This window comes from Schistocerca gregaria, chromosome 8 (assembly GCF_023897955.1).
Source record: "Schistocerca gregaria isolate iqSchGreg1 chromosome 8, iqSchGreg1.2, whole genome shotgun sequence".
Taxonomy (NCBI): Eukaryota; Metazoa; Arthropoda; class Insecta; order Orthoptera; family Acrididae; genus Schistocerca; species Schistocerca gregaria.
The window spans coordinates 279,385,389-279,409,798 of NC_064927.1; the positions used below are offsets into that span (position 1 = coordinate 279,385,389).

Here is a 24,410-nt window from a genome sequence, read left to right on the forward strand (position 1 = left end):
AAGATTTACATTATGGGGAAAAAAGGACAGGTATACACTCCTACACACACACATATCCATCCGCACATACACAGACACAAGCAGAAATTTGTAAATGGCATTAATGTTTGTTTTCATCATCTTATTGTCTGCAGTTGTTTCTTGTATCATATATGCTCTATCATAAATATAAAAGGAGAAATTATTTACTCTACCCACCACTCAGCCTTGGTGTGGTGCAGAAAAGAATGAGACATTCAGCCCAGTTTTAAAAATGGACAATAAAACTAACTTCAAATAGAAATTAAAATTATATCTCTTTGACAACTCCTCTGAGGAAAAAAGAAAACATGACAAACTGTAAAAGAAAACAGACACTGTAAAAACATAGTACATCAGGAAAACCACACCACATGGTAAAGAGCCATAAAATAAAATAAAAATAAATAAAAAATCTGATGCTGCAACTGCAGTGAAACAGCCATATGGTTTAGAAGTTATTTTATTTGTTGTTGTTGTTGTTGTCTTCAGTCCTGAGACTGGTTTGATGCAGCTCTCCATGCTACTCTATCCTGTGCAAGCTGCTTCATCTCCCAGTACCTACTGCAACCTACATCCTTCTGAATCTGCTTAGTTTATTTAGACAAGCTTTTTCAGCATCTCACTAATGCATTATTGAAGATGGCGGAACTGGTTGTCTAAATAAAATAACTTCTCAAAACGTACAACTGTTTTGGCAATTTTCCATGGTAAAAAGTTATCTAAGTGTTGTTTTATTTGGTTCTGCATATTCTTCTTATTATTTTTTTATTATTTAAAACTGTCTCAATATATGTAATGTTCCTTTTGAGATTTTTTTTTCAGTATCTTTCACTGTTCTGGATAGTTCCTTTGAAAAGTACATGGTTAATTTCCTCCTAATCTTTCCTCATTCTAAACTTGTGATCCATTTTCATCAACAGGGCTTTAAGCCCTATTCTTTCTTTTGTTGTTAGTCTGAAAGCTTTTTGAGTATATTGTAAAGCATACAGTTTTTGATGCGGACAGGAGGTCTGTCACTGCATTAAATTTCTTTTTGAGTCAAAAAGCATTCACACAGTCTGCATTATAATGTCTGTGTGCCTTTTTTTTTATTTATTTAAAGGTGTTCGAGAATTATTTGAACAGGAACCTCCACCTCCTCCTCGAAAGACAAGAGCAGAATTAATGAAAGATATTGATGCTGATTACTATGGTTACCGTGATGATGATGATGGAATACTTGTGCCACTTGAGCAAGAAGAAGAACGCAAGGGTGAGATTTCTTGTAAAAATAAAGCTTTTGTTTTCTAGCTAGTAGTGTGAGAGTGTCATTTTGATGGCATTCAGCAACAATTCAATGACATAACAATATAATCAGGTATTCCACATGTGTGCTGAATGACTATTGAAATTTACATGCACTAAAAGACGTACAAATCCCTAGTTGACCACCCATATAAAGTTTTAATGTGTCACAAAATCACTTAAATGCAAGTGCGAGAACATTATTTGAACAAGGTCATGGACAATACTCCCTTCCCTTCCCTCCTTGGCTAGTGTAGCCTGATTTTGACATTAGAGTGATGTTAAATTCTAACCTCCCTTCTTTCCTTTCTGGTCAGTGAAGAACTTGAGGTATAGTTATTCATATTAATTACTTTATCAGATGGTGACTGTGTTTAAAATTTTGTATCAGCAATGACTGTGAAATCATTGAGAGTTTGAGGTTTTCCATGAATTGTAGTGGCAGGAAGTCTGAGAATGTTTTATACATCAGTGCTGTCACAAAAGCATCTTTGTTCTCAAAATCCTTTGTTCTCAAAAACAGTAGTTCCTTATTATTGCCTTAAAACCAACCACAAAGTGAAGTACGAAGATACAAAAATTGTGCACAGCACATCCCCTTGTTGGGACTGTGTACACAAGGTTATCGAAATCCGGCTCTATGAGAACCTATTTAGCAATGGCAGTGGATTTCAGCTTAGTCAAGTGTGAGCTCCAGCACTAAAAATTCTCCAGACACAGTGGAAATGGAACACCGAACATGGGGAAGATGGAGCGCTGAGTGAGGACTGCCACTTGACTACTGAGTGTGAGCTACCTCCACCACTGTGGCTAGGTTATCATGTGCTCCAGGGAATGTGACCTATATACATATCGCATCCACTGGCCTGGGATGTCAGTCAGTGCGGGTAACATGATGGTGATGGCATGGTATGCTGTCAAAAATTCATTCTACAACTATCAATTAAACAAGCTGCATGCCCAAGAGACTTTCAAGTTGAAGTAAGGTGTTCATTAAGACAGACCAGCACAAAAATACTGCCAAGAAGAAAAAGAGACAGTATTCTTGACGTAGTTGTACAGCCTTATTTGTGAAAGAAGGTTGTGTACATGAGGAAGACTTGTGAACACTGGAAGATTTCAAATAGATTATTTAGCAGTGAAATAGAATTTCGAAACTACATGGACAAGGAATACAAATGTCTAAAAAGTGAGATTGACCGCAAGTGCAAGCCGGCAACTAAGTTTGGCTAGATGACAAATGCAAGGCTGCAAAATGCTACTGAAACATCACAAAAACACTTATATAAATATTTGTACTTCAAAGTGGCAATTAAAGCATTGTGTGGCAAATGCATTATGCTAAGCATGACAAAATATGTAACTGGTGCAGTGTATTATTTAAACCAGAAACATTAGTGTAACACAAAGAAAGCAGAGATGTCAACTAGTGCTGCAAGTGACCAAACAACAGATATATATTTGAGTAACACACAGATGTCGTGATCATCATGGAGCCACACATACATCTTAGAGACAGTATGAAAACGATTTTGATTGGTCATGATATCTTTAATCAGACAGACCTGTTTACTCCTATCAACCACCATCCCAAGTAGAATTTGGCAGTGGCAGGAGACAAAGCACACATTATTGTGACTTTTGCTGATGCAGATCTGCTCAGAGAGCTCAGTGGTTCCAAGAAAGTTTCATAACTGCTTAGAGAGCACACTGCTGCCAAGAAAGTTTAATGCGAAAAAATTGTAAAAAGTATTCAAAGGCCAATGCCATGCCAGTGTCATTTTATGTCAACTACGTCAATTTTTTTCTGCATGAACATTGTTTCACAAAACCTAAGCCATGGGAAAATTCTATGTATGTTAATGCAAAAATGAGACTTTTTGGTAGGAAGGATACAGCATTGTACATTAGATGGAGAATTATCGTCAGATGTAAAAGTGACATCGAGTGTGCCCAAGGGAAGTGTGTTGGGGCCATGTTTTTCATGTTGTATGTTAATGACCTTGCGGACGTCATTAATAGTAACTTCACACTTTTTCCGGGTTATGCAGTTATCTATAATGAAGTACTGTCTGCAAGAAGCTGCTTAAATATTCTGTCAGATCTTGATAAGATTTCAAATTGGTGCAAAGAGTGACAGCTTTGTTTAAATGTTCAGAAATGTAAAATTGTATACTTCACAAAAGAAAAAACATTGTATAATATCAGTGAGTCGCAGTTGGAATTGACCAACTCATACAGATACTTGGGTGTAACACTTTGTAGTGATCTGAAATGCAATGATCACATAGGGTCAGTTGTGGGTAACACAGATGGTAGACTTTGGTTTATTGATAGAAAACTGACAAAGTGTGATCAGTCTACAAAGGAGACTCATTACAAATCATTCATGCGGCCCATTCTAGAATACTGCTAAAGTCTGTGAGACCCAAACCACATAAGACTAACGGGGATGTTGATACAGAGAGAGGTAGCACGAATGGCCACAGGTTTGTTTGTCCTGTGGAAGAGCGTTAGTGTGATGCTGAAGAAATGGAACTGGCAGGCTCTTGAGGATATACAAAGTTTCAAGAACCATATTTAAATTATGACCCTAGGAGCATACTTTGACTCCCTACAGATCACTCACATAGGGACCATGAGGACAAGATAAGAATAATTACAGCACTCATAGAGGTAGTCTGCTTCCCACACTCCACATATGAATGCCTTGTATTTTACGATTGGATTGCATAAACGCATGTAGATGTAGACATCCCATTAATTAATTTTAAGTCCCATCTAAGAAATTTATTTATAACAAGCAGTTTGAAAGCCCATTCATAGTGGAAATACACAAATAAAAAAAAAGTTTTACATCACCTGTGTATGCCAACATTTCTCCTTGATTGTCTAAACATTTGTGTGTTTAGCCTTATCTCAAGTATACTCCTTTCATTGAATGTAGAGATGTCCTGTGATGCCAAGAAGAAGGATATCGACGTTTGGTTGCACATGGGTTATTGCATTATGTCTACAATGATTGTCAACAAGAGAAGTTGAGAGGCAAGCAGCAGTGAACAAGTGATGTGGTAAGGAAGTGGAATTATTTTCAGAACCAGATAGTGTTTATGACTTGCCCTGTACTGATTTTCCTTAGGGCATTGATGGTGGTACATGGCTGGTAACTGGCAACTTCCAATTCACAGGAACTTCAACCAGTTTGCCACCTTGAAACACAGTGACTTAGTGGGGTACACCAAACAGTGAGGAACAGACACCACAAAAACCTCTTGTGTCTTTTTAGATACCTGTTGAGAGACCTGGCAAAAAATCACTAAGTACAGAGGGTGAAATTGGTGTAGGGTAGCTTTGCAATAGAAACTATTGTCAACAACGTTATTCTGTTGCCGACAATGTCGTGTTCTTCAGAGATGTTTCACTTCAAAGTGGCAATTAAAGCATTGTGTGGCAAATTTATTTTCTAAGACTTTTGTGTTAATAGAAATTACAATTAAATGAAACTTGTATCTCTTTTAATATGCTGGTGAAGTGAAGAACATGATATTTCTTAAGGCTGATGCAGCTTTATGATGAATACAATATTTAAATTGGCAACAACTTTAATTTCATGCCATTTTATTCAAATATTAAACTTAATAACACAGAATGTCAGTGAATATTACCAATTTTGCTTTTCACTAAAGCATCAATGTCTTGTACCAGTTTCAAAGCACTGCTAATGCTTTTCTTAAAAAATCTTTATTTATTTATCAACTTTGTCCCCTTCAAAGCAATTCCCCTCAGATGCAATACAATTTTGCTAAGTTCTTTTCCAATCTTGAGAGTTCTCCCGGAACTCACTTTTTGTTATGATGTTCAGTCCCTTCTGTGATTCTGTTTTTATCTTATCAGTGCTGCCAAAATGACATCATTTCACGGTTCTCTTCAACCTCGGGAATAGAAAGAAGTTTCAGAGGGCCATGTACAGCAAATATGATGACTGAAGCAACAGAACGGTTTTCTTTTTTGCCAAAAAAAATCATAAACAGGCATACAGATGTGAGCAGGAACATTATCATGATGCAATTTTCGCAAGTGGTTATGTCACAATTCTGACCGTTTCCTTCAGATTGCTTCATGCAAATGGTGCATAACTTTCAGGTAGTATTGATCGTGTGGCCATAAGGCAGGAACTCATGATGCACTGTCCCATTTTAATCAAAGAAAACAGTGAGAAGAACCTTCACATGTGATCAGTCTTGTTGAATATTTTCGGTCTTGGCTCTTCAGACAGTTTGCATTGGGATGATTGGGCCTCAGTTTCAATGTCATACCCATGTTCTGTCATGTGTTATAACCTTCTGTAGACGTTCTTGATCATTGTTGACTTTATTTAGCAATTCCTGAGCGATGTATACATGATACTGTTTTTGGTCAAAATTCAACAGTTTGGGAAAAACTTTGCTGCTACATGTGTCATGCCCAAAACATCCGAAAAAATTGCTTGCCATGAGCCAAAGCATATGTCAATATCAACAGCAACGTCTCTGATGGAGGTTTGGCAATTTTTAAGAACCATTTTCTTTATTTCTTCCACATTGTCATCAGTAATTGATGTACTAAGGCATCCAGGGCAGTCATAGTCTTCAGCATCTTCTCAACCTACTTTGAAACCTTTATACCATTCGTAAGCTCTCTTCTTACTCATAGTAGATTCATCAAAAATCAGTCAACTTTTTGAATGCGGTGCACCACTTTATTCAATTTTTCAAGGAAAATTTAACAGAAATTCTTTAATCCATCTTTTTCGAAAGTCAACATTTGCTGAGCACTTGAAAATAGGTAAAATCTTTTCGTCTGTCAACAAGAAACCAAATAAAAACAGCTGAGAATTCAAACAGACATCAGGAATGTATATACCAACAATATACAATTTGAAATTAGGATTTATAAAGCCTGCAAAATTAAAAAATTCCCACTCTTTGATCACACCTCGTATGTAGATCCTAACATTGACATAATCATACCTGCTAACTTGTCAAGTCAATGAAATTTATAAATTTATCTTTATTTTATGCTATGAGGCCCAGATGACTGTTCAGTGTCACAGCTAACGTTTTCCATGTGCTTCTGTCTTCTGCCATTTGCCTCCAGTTACCCCAGCTGCAGCAAGTCTTGTCTGACACTATCCATGCAACTCTTCCTAGGTCTTCCCATTGGTTGCTGTCTGGTGGAGTCAAATCCATTGCAGTTTTAGGCCATCTCCTTTCTTCCATTCTCATTATATGTCCAACCTGTTAAAGTCTTTTGCTTTTCATCACTCCAGTGATGATGTTAAGTTCCTTGTATAGTTCTAATTCTGTATTGTGGTGCCTTCTCCATTCTGCTGTAGTTGATTCCCAGACTGGTCCATATATTTACCGAGGACTGATCTCTCAAATGTAAGCAGTGTAGTTTTTTGTGTACTTCAGGCTTGACAACCATATAGTACTGTTAGCATTATTAATATGTTGTGTAGTCTTAGTTGTAGTTGTGACATGGTTCTACATTTTAATACCAGGTGTACCGACTAATAGCATGTTCCTCCACCAGCAGTCTTGCCTTAATCTGTGCTTCATTTGATGTTGCTTTAGTAACAATCAATTCAACATATTTGAATTATTTACCTTGTACAGTTCACTGTTGGATCTTAGGAGTTTGCAGCTTTCTTCCTGTGGTTGTGTACTCGTCTACTTTTTTTCATTTCTAACTTGTAGCGCAAATACTGCTAATTCAATGGTCTGAATGCTTTCTTTCAATTTTCTTTTGTGCATGCTGTTAGGACAATACCATCTGTGTAGGCCAGAAAGTTGACATTTTTGTTGCCGCTTTGAACACACTGGAAGTTATCTTTTTTTAACACCTGCATTACATTTTGGAGTGCCAGATTGAAAAGGACAGTTGATAAGCAATCTCCATGTCTTAATCCTTTATCCACTTGGAAACTTTTGTTATTTTATTACCTACCTTAACATTAGATTTTGTGTCATTGAAGCATATATCTACAAGTTTGACTACTTTATATCTAAGAACAAACATGAAGTGACTTACCAAACGAAAGTGCTGGCAGGTTGATAGACACACAAACAAACACAAACATACACACGAAATTCAAGCTTTTGCAACAAACAGTTGCTTCATCAGGAAAGAGGGAAAGAGAGGGAAAGACGAAAGGATGTGGGTTTTAAGGGAGAGGTTAAGGAGTCATTCCAATCCTGGGAGCGGAAAGACTTACCTTAGGGGGAAGACTCCTTACCCTCTCCCTTAAGACCCACATCCTTTCGTCTTTCCCTCTCCTTCCCTCTTTCCTGATGAAGCAACTGTTGGTTGCGAAAGCTTGAATTTTGTGTGTATGTTTGTGTGTCTTATCAACCTACCAGCGCTTTCGTTTGGTAAGTCACATCATCTTTGTTTTTAGATAAATTTTTCCCACCTGGAATGTTTCCCTCTGTTATATTCATATCATTAGTTTGACTACTTTCTTTGATATACCAAATTGTGTCATGCGTTTAATTCCTTTTAAGACAAAAATCTGGTCGGCCGTTGCATGGTTTATTATCCTGTTTGGAAACCACCTTCTACTCTCCATTTTATGTCTGTTGACAGGACTTGTTGTACTAGACAGTTGCAAAAGACCTTGTAGCAGCTATTCAGTAGTTCTGTGCTCCTACAGTTATCACATACTGATTTATCTCTCTTTTTATATGCGGGGCAAAGCACAGTTACTTTTCATTCCTCTGGTACTGCCTGTTTTGTGTAGATTAACTAAATTAGGTTGTGAGTTTTACAGCAGAAGGCTTCATCTCCAGCCTTGAGAAGTTCAGCAGAGATTCCAGCCTCTCCTGACTCTTGCCATTCTTGAGGTTTCTAATCCATTTTCTGAGTTCCTTGTTAGTGGGTGTGGGATATTCTCGATCCACTGTTACTAGGTCATTAAACTCAAGTAACTGTCTTGATTCTTCACAATTTAATCCCTAAAGTATTCAATACATCTTTTCAGAATCATTTGATCTTCCATTAGCACCCATCCAGTGGCGTCTTTTAATGAATTTGTGTTGGTGATTTGATCCTCCTTTTAACCTCTTCACTTTCTTAGTTTTTGGTATACATTTCCAAGGAAGTCTTGCTGAGCTTCCGCCATGATGCTTCATGTATATATTCTCTTTGCTTTCCTTAATGTGGCCCATTTTTGGCATCGTATTTCTTCCAGTTTTTTCTTTCTTCCTGCATATTACTCTGTACCTATAGTAATTTAGTCCATTGTCTCTTGTTGGATAGCTTCCTCACATTGCTTGTCAAACCACAGTCATTTTCCCTCAACTCATTTTGGAATTACTTCTTATCTTGGGATGTTTCTTTAATTGCATCTGCAATTACCTTCAAGTTCTGATCTATCTTAGTATTTCTGTCCTCTTTATTCTCCAGTACTTCAAAATGGTTGATCAGCTTGATCTTGAAAGAGTCTCTTTTTATTTTTGCTAATGCTTTCCTCAGTGTATCAAGTGACTTTTTGCATTCCTTTGCCCTTTCTGGTGCTCCAGATTTCCATCATCACTTCCCTGACAAGAAAGTTGCCTGATACACCTCCAGCACCACTTGCCATCTTGACATTTTGTATCCACTTCTTTATTCTTATATCTACAAATACGTGGTCAGTTTGGTTGACTGTCGTCCCATCCAGCAATACCCAAGACCCTTTACTGGTATATATCATCTTCCTGTGTAAAATTCAATACTAGTTATGAACATGTCTTGTGCAGTCACAAAATTAGCCCACTTAATGCTGTTATCATTGCTTTTGTCATGTAAGCTGTACTTTACAAAAGTCCCCTTGAAGGTTGCCTTTCTTCCCTGTTTTTGCATTACAATCTCCCAAGATGATTTTGTAGTGTTCACTTGGTACATTGTGTCTTGTTCTTTGCACAATACTATCATCATTATGTATGAATGTAGTATCTGTTCCCGAGAGAACAGATACCTTTGATGACCGTGCAGCTTCTCTAGAATGAAACGATAATTAAATTGACACTCTAGCTGCAAACAGGCATTGATAACACATCATTGGGTACATATTGAAAAGGTGCGCCCCAACTGGGCCTCAAACCCGGGATCCAGGAGATCCCAGGTTCGAGGCCCGGTCAGGGCACACATTATCAACATGTCCCCAATGATGTATATCAACACCTGTTTGCAGCTAGGGTGTCGATTTAATATCATTTCATACTATCACCACTCTCTTCGATGGGGGCATTCATGAAAACCTGTACTTGTGACTTCATGTTTCTTGTTGTCTGCTGGTACAATTAAGATTCTGGGTTTGACTGAAAGACTGATACGCAGTGATTTCTTTACCATTAAACCAATATCTATTGAATGGTTTGCTCCTGAAGCTCCATGGATCCGGCATAGTGTTTTCCATTTCTATAGACACAGTTCCTGTGCAGCTTCTTTCTTGAGAGCCATCAAGTCTGTTCCACACTTATCCACTTCCCATATAACACATTTTGTTGCCCCCGGCTGTTACAGGCTTCTGATGTTCCAGGCTCCTGGTTATACTTCATTTCATAGTCCAGGTTTTGATTTAAGTCACTTTATAGGGCTCAGTTGTATCCTAGGCCCTTGTGTGACATTCGTGCCAGTAATTGTTTTTCCGCAATGTGTTGGTAGCTTGTTGCCATGCTCCAACTTGAAGAAATTTCTTAAAAAACTTTAAGAGATACTTCCACTGTAGCTTAGTTTCCACATTGTCAGCATCAACTGAAAAGGGAAGTGAAAAGACCTTAAACTTTTTAGTCCTCAAAATTAATCTCAACTGTGTTCCATAATTAAAGATGACACCTTGGAGAAGCAGTGTTTCCTTTTCCTATCTGTCTGTTCCACAGAGTTTCATCTTGAACCCCTGAATGCAGTTATATATCTCTGAAATTGGCATTTATCCTGCAATGCTAAATTCAAAACAGTCATATGGTATGTAATGTCCCAGAGGAAGGCCAATTCTGATACCCACTGTTGATTTTTCAATTCTGCAACAGCCTCACCACTAATGTACATAACTATACCTATTTTACCCAAAGGTTAAATAAATCTCTCATGTCATTTCTTCAACTCAGCCAGTATATTCCACTGTGCTATGGAACATCACCATAACTGCATCTCATGTCTTCCAAAAAGGCTTTGAATTGATGATGTTTGAGAGTATGATGGCAAATGAAAATTGTTGTACCAGTCACTACACTCATCACACCCTATGTTCACACTCTTAGCACACAATTGCAACAATCGCATGTGCAATAGGTAATGATTGATGGCATCTCTCATGAAAGTGCAACTTTTCAAGTCTCTTAGGAGCTATATGCTGTGCTGTAAATACTTAAATATATCTTTATAAACTCTCATTCAGTGTTACTGCACAATGGTTTTGCAATCTGAAAAGCAGTATGGTAATTTGCTAGAATGGCAGACACATTTGTTAAGTATTTGTCCTCAAAACATAATGCATTTTCATTAAGAAAATTATGTAAACATTTATTTCTCTGATCCCACATGATCTTAAGTCACATCACTTAACAATGCTCTCTCTCTCTCTCTCTCTCTCTCTCTCTCTCTCTCTCTGCCCCCTTCTGCAAGGAAGGTATTGTAGTGTTGTTATAACTCAATTTTTTTCATTTTGTTCAGAACTTTTAAGCACCTCAAGACACCATCACATGCCATAAACATACAGGTATCCTGCACTAATCTGTTGTAAATTGATATAGGTGTGTCTGACCTAATGCAGCCATTATAATAGTTTTCAAGTGTTAAAAAGACCTATTCCCCACTTCAAACACTGCGCTATAAGTATATACACTCATGTCTAAGGCGATGCCTAATCTAACAACAGTCATTCCTCTGAAGACAGAGGACTTGCTCCATAGCTTACTCCTGAACGGTTCTGGGTTAATACAGCATGTTATCCTTGATGTAGAATTATTGACAGGTGTAGAAGTAGCTACAGACATGTTCCAAAGAAGTGTGTTGGAACCCTTATTCTTCATGTTATATGTTAATGATTACTGTTCATGTTGTATGTTAACCATCTGGTCGACAATGTTAATAGCAACCCCATACTGTTTTTTTTTTAGATGAATCGGTTATCTATAATGAAATTCTGTCTGAAAAAATCTGCATGAATTTCCAGACAGACATCAAGAAAGAAAGAGGATTGACAGTTTAAAACACTAAAAACAAAGTAATGTGTGAAACAATTTACAGAGATATGAAATAGAATGATCAAGTAATCTCAGTCGTAATTAAAGAAGGTGCTGTTAGTAGGATACTGCAACACATAGTTGTAGATTGGAAGTTCGTGCCTAATAGTTCATTTAAAAATTAATTTGTACAGGCAATTCTATTCCATCTAGCTTCTTAGTTGATGACATGCTTAAACAGACACTATAATCTTAATTCTGATCATGACAATAAATGAATGCTACAGCTTCCCTTGGCAGCACCAAGGGAAGTGACACACAGCAGTTAAGACATTGGACTTCCTTTCCAGAGGAGTGGGGTTCTAATCACCACCCAGCCATCTGCTTTAGTTTTTCTATGGTTTTCCTGAATTATTTCAAATGAATACATGGATGATTAATTTGAAAACATCATGGCGAATTTTTGTGTCCCATGTTTTTCTACTCAAACTTCTTGTGCTCTATGTTGCCTCCTTTTTTGGGAGGGGGTGAGGAGACACATATCAAGGGGTTGCATGCATCAATGATACGGTGTAGTTGGTAGGATAACCTAGTAGTACGTATATAACTTCTAATTTATGTTCACGTACCCAAAGTGTGAAAAACTAAAATCTGAATGTAAGTACAGTCTCACTGCATAGCTTATCTATTATATGAAGAGAAAATTGTCACAAATGAAAATTCAGTTACATATATGTAACAAAAAAGTACTTACAAAACAAGACTAGGACACACACACACACACACATACACACACACACACACACACACACACACACACACACAGCTTTCGGAATTAGAGGTTACGTTAGTCTTATTTCCTCCCCTCTTTTCCTTTGTCTTACCGGTTGAAATAGCCTGTGTCATTGTGTTCCTGTAAACTAATAGTCTATTTATGCACAAACCTACTGCTGTTTCATCACAATGATAACTTCTGCACATATTTAATTACACATTATATTTACTGTCACTGTGCAACTTTTTATTTTACAGCTATTCTGAGGGCAGTAGCAGAATGGAAATTTAGGAAAGAACACTCTCTTGAGGACCAAGGAGATGATGCAAAAGGACAAGAGGAAGAAGAGGACATATATGCTGTTCATCCAGATGTGGAGGTAAGAATTTACAGTTTCTTGACAGTTCAGTTCTTCTTTAAATAGCAATACAAATAAAGATTATAACTGATTATACAAAGAAGGATTGTGCAGCTGGTACGTAAACAAGATGCTGATTATTGTAGCTCAGCTATCATACCTCTTTTTTCTTGTTAAAAATGAACAAATTCTGTCAAGATGTAGTGGCTGACTGGGATGGTTTCAACTGGAGTGATAGGAACTTGTAAGCAGAAATAACTGTTCCAAGTGCAGTATTAAATTTGTACAGAAGAAAAGTGACTAGGTATAGGAAAATTACTGAGGGGTTGAAAGGCTCCTTGAGGGAAAATGAGATGTACAAACCCAGACAGCATTTTAAATGAGGGGCACAGGAAGAAGTCTAAAGCAAGTGTCGACTGGTAGTGGGAGAGAGGGAGGAAGGGGGGACGTGGGTTTCACAAGTTGAGCACTGGAAGAGGCTGGAGTCAAATGGGATACAAGAACTAACTGAAATTAAGGTCCAAGAGCGTTTTGCAACTAAATGATTTGCTGGAGGGCCCGGGTTTGATTCCTGGCTGGATTGGGCATTTTCTCGACTCAGGGACAGGGTGTTTGTGTCATCATCATCATCATCATCATCATCATTTCACCCTCATCGGTGTACAAGTCGCCGAAGTGGTGTCACCTCAAAAGACTTGCACCAGGCGATCAGGTCTACCCACTGGGAGGCCCTCGCCACACGACATTTTGTTTACATGGAATGATTTGTGCAAGAGACAGTTTACATGTGTGTAATGCAAGAATAAAGGAGCTACCAGTGCAAACACTCAGCCTTCCAGGGCCACTGAATGTGAAGCAGATGTAGGGCAAGGTATTGGGAGTAGCTATGGCATAATGATGAACAAGTGTATTCATAACTACAATTAAGTCAGTGTGAAAGAAAGTGGGATGCTGAAGTACTGAGGAGTGATGTGTTCAGAATTCTTTAAGAATGTGGATACTGCAACAAGGAATACCACATTAGGCAGCTCAGTTGAAGAGGAGTGGACATCTCTAAAAAGGGCAATCACAAATGTTGGACAGACACATAAGTACAAGGAAGGTAACTGTGAAGAAACCTTGGGTAGCAGAAGAAGGGTGTGTGTGTGTGTGTGTGTGTGTGTGTGTGTGTGTGTTTGTGTGCGCATGTGCATCTGTCTATTTTTGACAAAGGCTTACTGGCCGAAAGCTTATTTGCGACCTTCTATTAGCTATGCCTATCTGTGACTCAGCATCTCCACTATATGGTGAGTAGCAACTTCCCTTTTCATCATATTGTTACATTCTGTCCTGGATTTTCCATAGTTTGAGAAGAAAGACTTCACTTGATTGACAAAAGAAGAAGGTATAAAAATATTCATGGAATAAAGCAGTATAAATCACTTTGGAATGAAATTAATAGAGAGAGAGAGGAGAAATAGCTACAGAAAAAGTGTGAAGAAATTGAAAAAGAAATTATTATCAAAAGAACTGACTTAGCGCATAGAAAAGTAAAAAGAACCCTCGGTAAAATTAAAAGCAAAGGCAGTAACATTAAGAATGCTCTGGGAGCTCCAGTCTTAAATGCAGAATAGAGAACGGATAGGTAGCAAGAGTACATAGTGAAGGCCTCTGTGAGGGGAAGGAACTGCCTGGTGACATGATAGAAAAAGAAACGAGTTAATATGAAAAAGATAGGGGATCCAGACTTGTGACAGAATTTAAAAGAGCTTTGGAAGATTTGAGATGAAATAACGCAGAAGGGATAAATAACATTCCACAGACAATTCTGAAATCATTGGGAAAGTGGCAACCAAACGACTTAAGTTGGTGAGTAGAATCTATGAGTTCAGCGACATGCCATCTGAGTTTTGGAAAAATATTATCCACACGGTTGCGGATGTGGCAAGAACAGATAAGCGTGAGAACTATTGCAGTATTAGTTTAACACACCTTATACACCTAAGTTGCTGACAAGAATAATATACATGAGAATTGGAAAGAAAACTGGAATTCAGTTACATGAAAATCGGTTTGATAAAGGCACCAAGGATGCAGTTCTGACATTGCTCCTAATGACAGAAGCAAGACAAGAAAAATCAGGACATGTTCATAGGACTTGTTGACCTGGGAAAAATGTTTGACAGTGTAGAATGGTGCAAGACATTTAAAATTCTGAGAAAAATATGAATAAGCTATATGGAGATGGTCAGTATATAATATGTACAACAGCCAAGATGGAACAATAAAATTGGAACACCAAGAAGGGCTCAGATTAAAAAGGGTTTAAGACAGGAATGTAGTTTTTCAGCCCTCTTGTTCAATCTATACATTAAAGAAGCAATGACAGAACTAAAAGATGAGTTCAAGATTGGAATTAAAATTCGGCATGAAAGGATATGAATGATGTGATTAATTGACAACATTACTATCCACAGTGAAGATCTATTGACTGGAATGAACAGCCCAGTGCGTATAAAATATGGATTGAGAGTAAACCAAGGAAATACAAAAATAATGAGAACCAGCAGAAATTGGTGATCACAAAATGTATGAGGTTAAGTAGTTCTGTTACCTTGGAAGCAAAGTAACCCATGATGGATAATGGAAGGAGAACATTCCTGGGCAAAAGGATTCTATTAATATCAAACATAAACCTTAATGTGAATAAGAAAATTTTGAGAATGCCATTTGTAGCACAGCATTGTATGGTAATGAATCATGGACTTTGGGGAAATAGGAACAGAAGAGAATCGAACCATTTGAGATGTAATGCTACAGAAGAATGTTAAAAATTATGTGGACTGATAAGGTAAGAATGAGGAGGTTTCCTGCAGAATTGGTGAATGTAGGAACATGTTGAAAACACTGACAAGAAGAAACAACAGGATGATAGAAAGTGTTAAGACATCAGGGGATAACTTCCATGGTACTGTAGGTCGCTGTAATAGCTGGTTAAAAAAGAGGGAGGGGGGAATTTCCCAGTATGTGATTTTGGGCCAATATTTTCAGTTAATTCTCATTCAACCTATGCGTATTTCCACTGCACCTTCTATAGTTACCATGCAGAAGTAATAGTTCCTTACACCCTTCTTTTGTGCCTTTGTTTGCCTTTCTCAATTGAGTTTTCTTTCTTATTTGGGACATGTCTAAAATATCCCCTCTATTGACACAGTTGCATAGTATAGTAATTGTGAGGACACATAAGTAGTAGGGTGAGTGTGTTGTGGTAGACAGAGTGAATATGCTTGACCTACAAATATTCTTGGTTAATTGTCAACATCATAGGTTATATAATGAAAAGCAGACCATAGTGGCTATTAATAGCCCCACATTTGTAGTTGATAATATAAATTCAATCAAAAATTGTCTGTTTTCTTTTTGAAACTTTTTGTTGGTCACCATCAGTTTTCTAGAGATAGTAGGAACATCATCTAATACACTGAATTACTGTGACTGTGTGTCAAATTGAGACTCAAACTCACATCTCTGTCTTGTGCAATCTATGCCATTATCAAACAAGCCATTTTAGTGTTTCATGCCCTGACCCGGGGCTTCACCTCCCTGATTCTTGAAGGGTCCAAATAATTTTTTTCCCATAAGCTACTTGCACCCTGTTTCCCTTTCGTGTTTATGAATTATTACTGAAAATTTGTAATACGCTGTGCCTACCTCTAATTAATTGGATGCTTATGTTTAATAATTACAACCCTCACAGTTCTGTGATCCATTTTCCTTCTTGAACATTTACAACATTAATTGATTTTGTCAGGATTAGACAGTTTCAGAAAACACACAAACTTATTAGGCAACACTTCCACCAGCCATGCCAACTAAGTATGTCCTCAAAGATATAACCAAGCCATCCACCACCATATCCATTCCCCAGTGGACCAAATACAGTAAGGAATGGGAAAACATTTGAGAAGAGTAGGAGAAAGTGAGAAATAGAATATGCTTTAAGCCACACCACAAGACATGCCCTGATGACTTACTAGACAAACACTGCTTATAAAGGCAAAAATACATATCCTTGTGTTCTCATCCAGCACTCATTTTAATGCAGCAGTAGGTGAAAAGAGTAAAACCATCATATTGGATCTATATTGTAATTTGATTAAAACACTGGTCGACATTGCAAAATATTGTACATTTGACATTAATGGAGAAATGCTACATTGTTTACCTCTATGGCTAGTAGTGACAGCTCCTCAGTTCTCCACATGATACCATGATCATATACTTTCGCTAATGGCTGTGGAGCCAAGGGTTAAATAGTGTGCAATTCCCATGCCGAAACAGCAGCAGCCAACGGCAAATGCTTCACAAGACTGAAATGTAGCTGCTGTATGAAATTTGCAAAGTAAGTTTTTGTGGACCAAATATGAGTACATAAGAAGTTAAAACATTATAAACTATCAGGCAAGTAGCCATTTATGTTAAAATAAAATACAGTAACTTATGGAACAAGAGAAGAAGCAGTGTCATCTAGGGGCAAATACATTGTTGTTATTAATGTTTTGTTGCTAAACAAATAAACTAGATAGTAGTAATTATATGCACATACGGGTATTACATAAAGATATAATAGCAGGTAAAATTACATTAAAGATACAACCATTAAAATATACACACATCATTATATATTTACTAGGCAGTGCCCTCTGGTAAGAATTCAAAATGACACCGTTGTCTAGGCAACATAAAGGCCAAGATGACTGCCATGAAAAATATATAGAAGTGTGAACTGAATGGACGCCGTTATCATGTTAACATAGCGGCCAAAGTGGCAGCTAAGAAATCAAAGAAGTACACATGAGAATGCTGACTGTGATAAAGGTATTGATAGATTGATAGAGGTTGATATCTTTGAAGAGGTTTGTGCAGACGACTCAATAATTGTTGGAGAAATGGGAAAACATCACTACACTATGATGGTGTATGCCTCATGATTGGTGCAATATCACGCAAATATTTTTCACGACTGACTAGGCACTGAAATGTAAGCAACCATATTACAAATGCCATAGAAAAGTTACTTAGTATCCTCCAGTAGCATTAGTGAGACCAAATATGGTGGCACATCAGCCACTAGAGCAGGTGCTTTTACGAGGGTGCCATGGCAACAAATGTTATTGCAATCTGAACTGTTGTTGTAATCAAAGTTAGCACAAGATGCCTGTGTTCCACAGACAGTTTTGTCTAAATAGTAATTTGTTTCATTTATAATCTAAAACAGTAAAATAAAATAAAGTTGAATAATGTTTTAATCATTGTGACAGTTGCTGAATAATTCACAAACAAAGTATTCAGAGTATCAGAAGTTTCTGCTACAGAGTAGACCACACTGAAGAATGAATTTTTTACTATGGAAACTATCTGCTACATAAGGAGCACAACTGAGTATACTGAAGAACGCCTGTTGAAACAAATAGAGTAGAAGAAAGGGACTGGCAGATCAGAGTTCCAAGTCAGGCATAAGAAGTGCTTGGAAAGTTAAGCTAATAACTGTATTGACCTTGGAGTCTAAGGGTTAACTTTGATATCTGGTCGGACACACACTTTTCGTTTATCAGGAAAGGCTAAGGGATCAGTTTGAGTTCTTGTTTGATATACTCTTTTCATTTGGCAGAAAGTTAAAAAAAATACTACAGTGTGAAATCAGATGCTTAACTTTCCCTGGGCCAGTCATTTTGTAAACTTCAATTTTGTGCTACAGAAAACTTTAGTTAATTTAAATGTCCTCTTTGTAGCTGAATCTGAGCCTGGGTATTATACTGTTATGAAATTGCAAGTAAAATATTTTAAGATGTATGGGACACATATATTTGTATGAAATCTATGTTGTTTGGAGGCTTTTAATTTAATGTGAATCATGTTTACAATTTTTGCAGTCTGATGAAGAAGCAGAAGGACTTCACAAGGAAGAACCCTTGGTGCCCAGATTTATTGCACATGTACCAGTTCCTTCACAGAAGGAAGTTGAAGCTGCACTGTTGGCTCGCAAGAAGCAAGAACTGTTGGAGAAGTACGCCAGTACATCATTACTTCGAGAAGTAGAGGAGACCCGTGGTTTGGCAGCATTCCCACCACCAGAACAATGATGACTGTATTGTGTTGGAAAAACATTCAAATATAATTCTTGAATCTGCAATATGCACAAGGCTGAAGTTAACCGTGGTTCTATGTGAAGAAAAGATTAATGACTGGTACAAAAAAATCTCATTTTTGAGCTTTACAAGAAAGACTGTTTCTTGTTTACATGGTTATGCACAATATGTTGTTATTTTACATTATGTTGTGTGGTGGATGTAGGTCATGATCAACAGTGCTTACTGCAGTCAAGTGCCAAAAATATGGGAGATATTGAAGAGTGGTGCGTTTGTCAAACCTGTGTGATGATGTGCTAATCTTAGGTATTCACATTAATACTGTTGTTGGAAGCTTAGGGTTACTTCAGTGTGTGATACCTGGTATGTTATGGTCATCCACTTCCAATTTTGGTAATTACTAGAATTTCATCTCTGTGAGATGTGTTGTACATATATATTATATATGGGGCTATTTGTTCTGTTGTTGAGAGAACATACACCCACTGGTTAGTATATTGTGTATGACTGCATGGAGTCCAAATTTCTTTATAGTTGTTGATAAGCTTTTTCATTAATGTTGAATTTTATTTATGGAACTTCTGTCTGTTCAAAAGAAATTATTATTTTTATTTCACAATGTTCATGATTTGCAGAAAGTTATAATGAAAAATTATATATTGCTTTGGATTATTGAGTCTTGCATCACTTGAGGATATTTTGTTTGTTTCAGTTGCTCATCACAGAATCATATTAAATACACTTGTTAGTAATGTGTTAGTAATGTGTTAGTAATGCTAACTTTCTTTTTGCCCAGTAGTATTACTACATGAGAACTGCTTCAGTGGTCCTTAACTCTAAAGCAGGTGAAACAGTTTTCATAATTGAGCCAGACACGTGACATACTTCATACACAGCTAAAGGGTAGCTGTTTTTATGTTACCAAGGTAAACATCTATGAGCAAAATCACAATTTAATCTTAGTGTAATTAAGCAACAATAAAAAACTTACATAAGTTAGATCACTGTTTAATTAAACAGCAAATGAATAAACTTTCATTGTAGTAACCTGTTAGAATGTTCAAGTGTTACTGCTCTGTAATGACCCACTTGCAGCCTTAAACAGCAATGTTACAACAGATCCCGGCCAAACACTTGAAGTTCACCCAGTGGGCAAGGATAATTTTCCAAATACAAGTCATCCCCTATGACTGTCTTGGAGATCCAGCAGTAACGAACTGCAGGGATATCAACAGCATAAGATTGACAACAATAAATAAAATTAGGTGAACACTTCTTTTGTTTGCCTATATCTTACCTGTAGCAAACACAAAGATTACAGCACACAGTGAAAAAATTGCCATAATGCAAAGTATTTGAAAATTATTAAATAGAAAAAGGCTAACTGTAGAAAGACATGCCAATATAAATTAAAAGTGACAGTCTTTTATTAATCTCCAGGAATTTCCATCTCCATACTTTCACACACTTTGAACTTACGCCTTAGCTTAGCGTCAGTAATACCCTTAGAAACTTTGATTCCCTCCTTGAAGTTAGTTACTGTAACATAAAACTGTGTCTCCTCCAGTCTCTTACCGAATAGAATTCCTTCCTCACAACTTTGACAAACTACTGCAAGTTTCCATGGGCAGTTTACCTTTCACTGGGAAACATTACATACCACCACTTTTCAATGCTTCAGGTAGAACACCCAACCTCTTCCTTTGCCAGACACATCAACTGCCAACACACTACATGTCCTCTAGCACTCTAACACAATTTTCACATTTTTACCCTTTTAATGGTTCTCACCAAAATCCGTAGCACCAAGCTCCCGTTGGCCACTCAGCTCTTGTGGTAGGTCCTCTAAGGTGATTTCCAGTATAACAGTCCTGTGGAAATCACAGATATAACTTTATAAAAGGAAAGAAGTATATTTCAGTAAATAACCAACATTCATCTGGTTTTCACAAATAGCCTCAGAGTTTTCGGACCTACAAGGGTTCCAACACCACTCCAGGTATCACATACGCTTCGTAACATCTTGTCGTCCTTCAACCTCTTTCCAAAGATACTATAGTAGCTAGTGAACAGAAGGCCAGCTTCGCTATTTCCGAGATGCTCATTCCCAGGTGTCTGGTCATAACAACCTACCCTTTTCCAAAGTCGCGTACATCAGTAGATTTACCCATTTACAGCCCCCACCTTCAGTAAAATGATTCCCATTTCATTTACACATTGCTTATTTACTTTTCTTAATTTATCATGTTCCCTTTAATCCACCAGTCAACATTCATTCTCCAAGTGGACAAAGGTAATAATATTTTGGCTTATAAACGTATTTGGTAATACATAAGTTGGAAGCATCAGTCCCGCTTCTTTATGTCTGTCATAGTAGATGTTTTCTGATAGAGCATGTCCACTTTTACTGAGTTAATCAATAATGTTGAAACTTATCACATTATAAGGACACAGTTCAGTGTTGAAACAGTGACTCTATTGACACTAATATGCCATGCTAAATCGTTCTGTATTAAAGTGAGTTTCTTTTTCCCCACTGTCATCTTGTATGCATTCAGGGTTTAACATACACTAAGGGACTTGGGCAGACTCTGTTCAATTCTTCCCAGAATCTGTTCAATTCTTCCCCCATCGTGGGAGGTTTTTAATTGCATAAAGATAAATGAAATGTATAAAATAAAATACAACAATTGGAAACCCAGGCTGGAATGTAACAATATTATGAAAAGGATAGTTACTACTCGCCATATAACAGAGATGCTGAGTCGCAGATAGGCACAACAAAAAGACTTTCAGAAAGTAAGCTTTCAGCCAACAAGGTCTGCGTCAGAGATTCGTGCGGCCCCCCCTCCCCCCCCCCCCCCCCCCACACACACACAATATGTGTGTGTGTGTGTGTGTGTGTGTGTGTGTGTGTGTGTGTGTGTGTCTCCAACGAAGGCCTAGTTGGCCAAAAGCTTTCTGACAGCCTTTTTGTTCTGCCCATCTGTGACTCAGCATCTCTGCTATATGGTGAGTAATAATTATAAAATAAAATACCTCACAAATATTGTACCAGAAGAGTAGGTAGCAAACAAATGAAAAGGCTATGTTACTTCTTTGACTGCATGCTTACATAGTTACTAATCTGGTTTATTATTATTATTATTATCATTATTATTATTTACACAATTTTCATTAATTTATCACTCTATATGTTATCAAATTTGTGACACTAAACTAAATGAGGATAAAGAAGTGTCAGAATACAGAAATTGTTCTCACATAATTCCCAAACATAAAGAATAACATACATTTCCGTGTGGCACAATGTCAACACATTTTTAATATAGCTTTGGTAAAAAAACCAAGACAAATATTTGTAATGGGTCATTTGTCTTCTGACTGATTTGAAGAGGCCCGCCACGAATTCCTCTCCTGTGCCAACCTCTTCACCTCAGAGTAGCACTTGCAACCTACGTCCTCAATTATCTGCTGGATGTATTCCAATCTCTGTCTTTCTCTACAGTTTTTGCTTTCTACTACCACAACAGAAGTCATTTCCTGATGTCTTATCAGATGTGCTATAATACTGTCCCTTCTGCTTGTCAGTGTTTTCCACATATCCCTTTCCTCTCCAATTCTGTGCAGAACCTCCTCATTCCTTACCTTATCAGTCCACCTAATTTTCAACATTCATCTGTAGTACCAAATCTCAAATGCTTCAGCTCTCTTCTGTTATGATTTTCCCACAGTCCATGTTTCACTACCATACAATGTTGTACTCCAAATGTACATTCTCAGAAATTTCTTCCTCAAATTAAGGCCATGTTTGATACTAGTAGACTTCTCTTGGCCAGGAATGCCCTTTCTGCTAGCTTTTGATGTCCTTGTTCCATCCGTAACAGATAGCTGAATTACTTAACTTTATGACCATCAATCCTGATTTTAAGTTTTGCATTGTTCTTGTTTTTACTACTTCTCACTACTTTGGTCTTTCTTAGCTTTACTCTCAATCCATATTCTATACTCATTAGACTGTCCACTCCATTCAGTAGACCACGTAACTCTTCTTCACTTTCACTCAGGACAGCAATGTCATCAGCGAATCATATCATTGATATATTTTCACCTTGAATTTTAATTCCACTCCTGAACCTTTCTTCTGTTTCCATCACTGCTTCTTCAATGTACAGATTGAACAGTAAGGGAGAAAGACTGCATCCCTGTCTTATGCCTTTTCCAATCCGAGCACTTAATTCTTGGTCGTCCACTCTTATTATTCCCTCTTGTTGTTGTTGTAGTTGTTGTTGTTGTCGTGGTCTTCAGTCCTGAGACTGGTTTGATGCAGCTCTCCATGCTACTCTATCCTGTGCAAGCTTCTTCACCTCCCAGTACCTACTGCAAAGTACATCCTTCTGAATCTGCTTAGTGTATTCATCTCTTGGTCTCCCTCTATGACTTTTACCCTCCACACTGCCTTCCAATACTAAATTGGTGATCCCTTGATGCCTCAGAACATGTCCTACCAACCGATACCTTCTTCTGGTCAAGTTGTGCCACAAACGTCTCTTCTCCCCAATCCTATTCAACACTCATTAGTTATGTGATCTACCCATCTAATCTTGAGAATTCTTGTGTAGCACCACATTTCAAAAGATTCTATTCTCTTCTTGTCCAAACTATTTATCGTCCATGTTTCACTTCCATACATGGCTACACTCCATACAAATACTTTCAGAAATGACTTCCTGATACATAAATCTATATTCGATGTTAACAAATTTCTCTTCTTCAGAAACGCTTTCCTTGCCATTGCCAGTCTACATTTTATATCCTCTCTACATAGACCATCATCAGTTATTTTGCTCCCCAAATAGCGAAACTCCTTTACTACTTTAAGTGTCTCATTTCCTAATCTAATTCCCTCAACATCACCCAACTTAATTCGACTACATTCCTTTTTTTTTTTTTTTTACGTTCATCTTATATCCTCCTTTCAAGACGCTATCCATTCCATTCAACTGCTCTTCCAAGTCCTTTACTGTCTCTGACAGAATTACAATGTCATCGGTGAAACTCAAAGTTTTTATTTCTTCTCGATGGATTTTAATACCTACTCCAAATTTTTCTTTTGTTTCCTTTACTGCTTGCTCAATATACAGATTGAATAACATCGGGAACAGGCTACAACCCTGTCTCACTCCCTTCCCAACTGCTGATTTCCTTTTATGCCCCTCGACTCTTATAACTGCCATCTGGTTTCTGTACAAATTGTAAATAGCCTTTCGCTCCCTGTAGTTTACCCCTGCCACCTTTAGAATTTGAAAGAGAGTATTCCAGTCAACATTGTAAACAGCTTTCTCTAAGTCTACAAATGCTAGAAACTTAGGTTTGCCTTTCCTTAATCTTTCTTTTAAGATAAGTCGTAAGGTCAGTATTGCCTCACGTGTTCCAGTATTTCTACTGAATCCAAAATGATCTTCCCCGAGGTCGGCTTCTACTAGTTTTTCCCTTCATCTGTTAAGAATTCGTGTTAGTATTTTGCAGCTGTGGCTTATTAAACTGATAGTTTGGTAATTTTCACATCTGTCAACACCTGCTTTCTTTGGGATTGGAATTATTATATTCTTCTTGAAGTCTGAGGGTATTTCACC

General features: G+C 37.4%; 1 protein-coding gene across 1 annotated transcript in view; it reads left to right on the top strand.

The window, feature by feature from the left end:
• The window catches only part of LOC126284358 (pre-mRNA-splicing factor ISY1 homolog), a 49,756-nt gene extending 29,704 nt beyond the window's left edge, over nt 1-20,052 (top strand). The window contains exons 5-7 of the mRNA XM_049983225.1: nt 1,124-1,273; nt 12,546-12,667; nt 18,559-20,052. Coding sequence (XP_049839182.1) covers nt 1,124-1,273; nt 12,546-12,667; nt 18,559-18,768 — 482 coding nt within the window. The 3' untranslated portion in view covers nt 18,769-20,052. The remainder of the gene's footprint in view (nt 1-1,123; nt 1,274-12,545; nt 12,668-18,558) is intronic.
• The last annotated feature ends 4,358 nt before the right edge of the window (nt 20,053-24,410 follow it).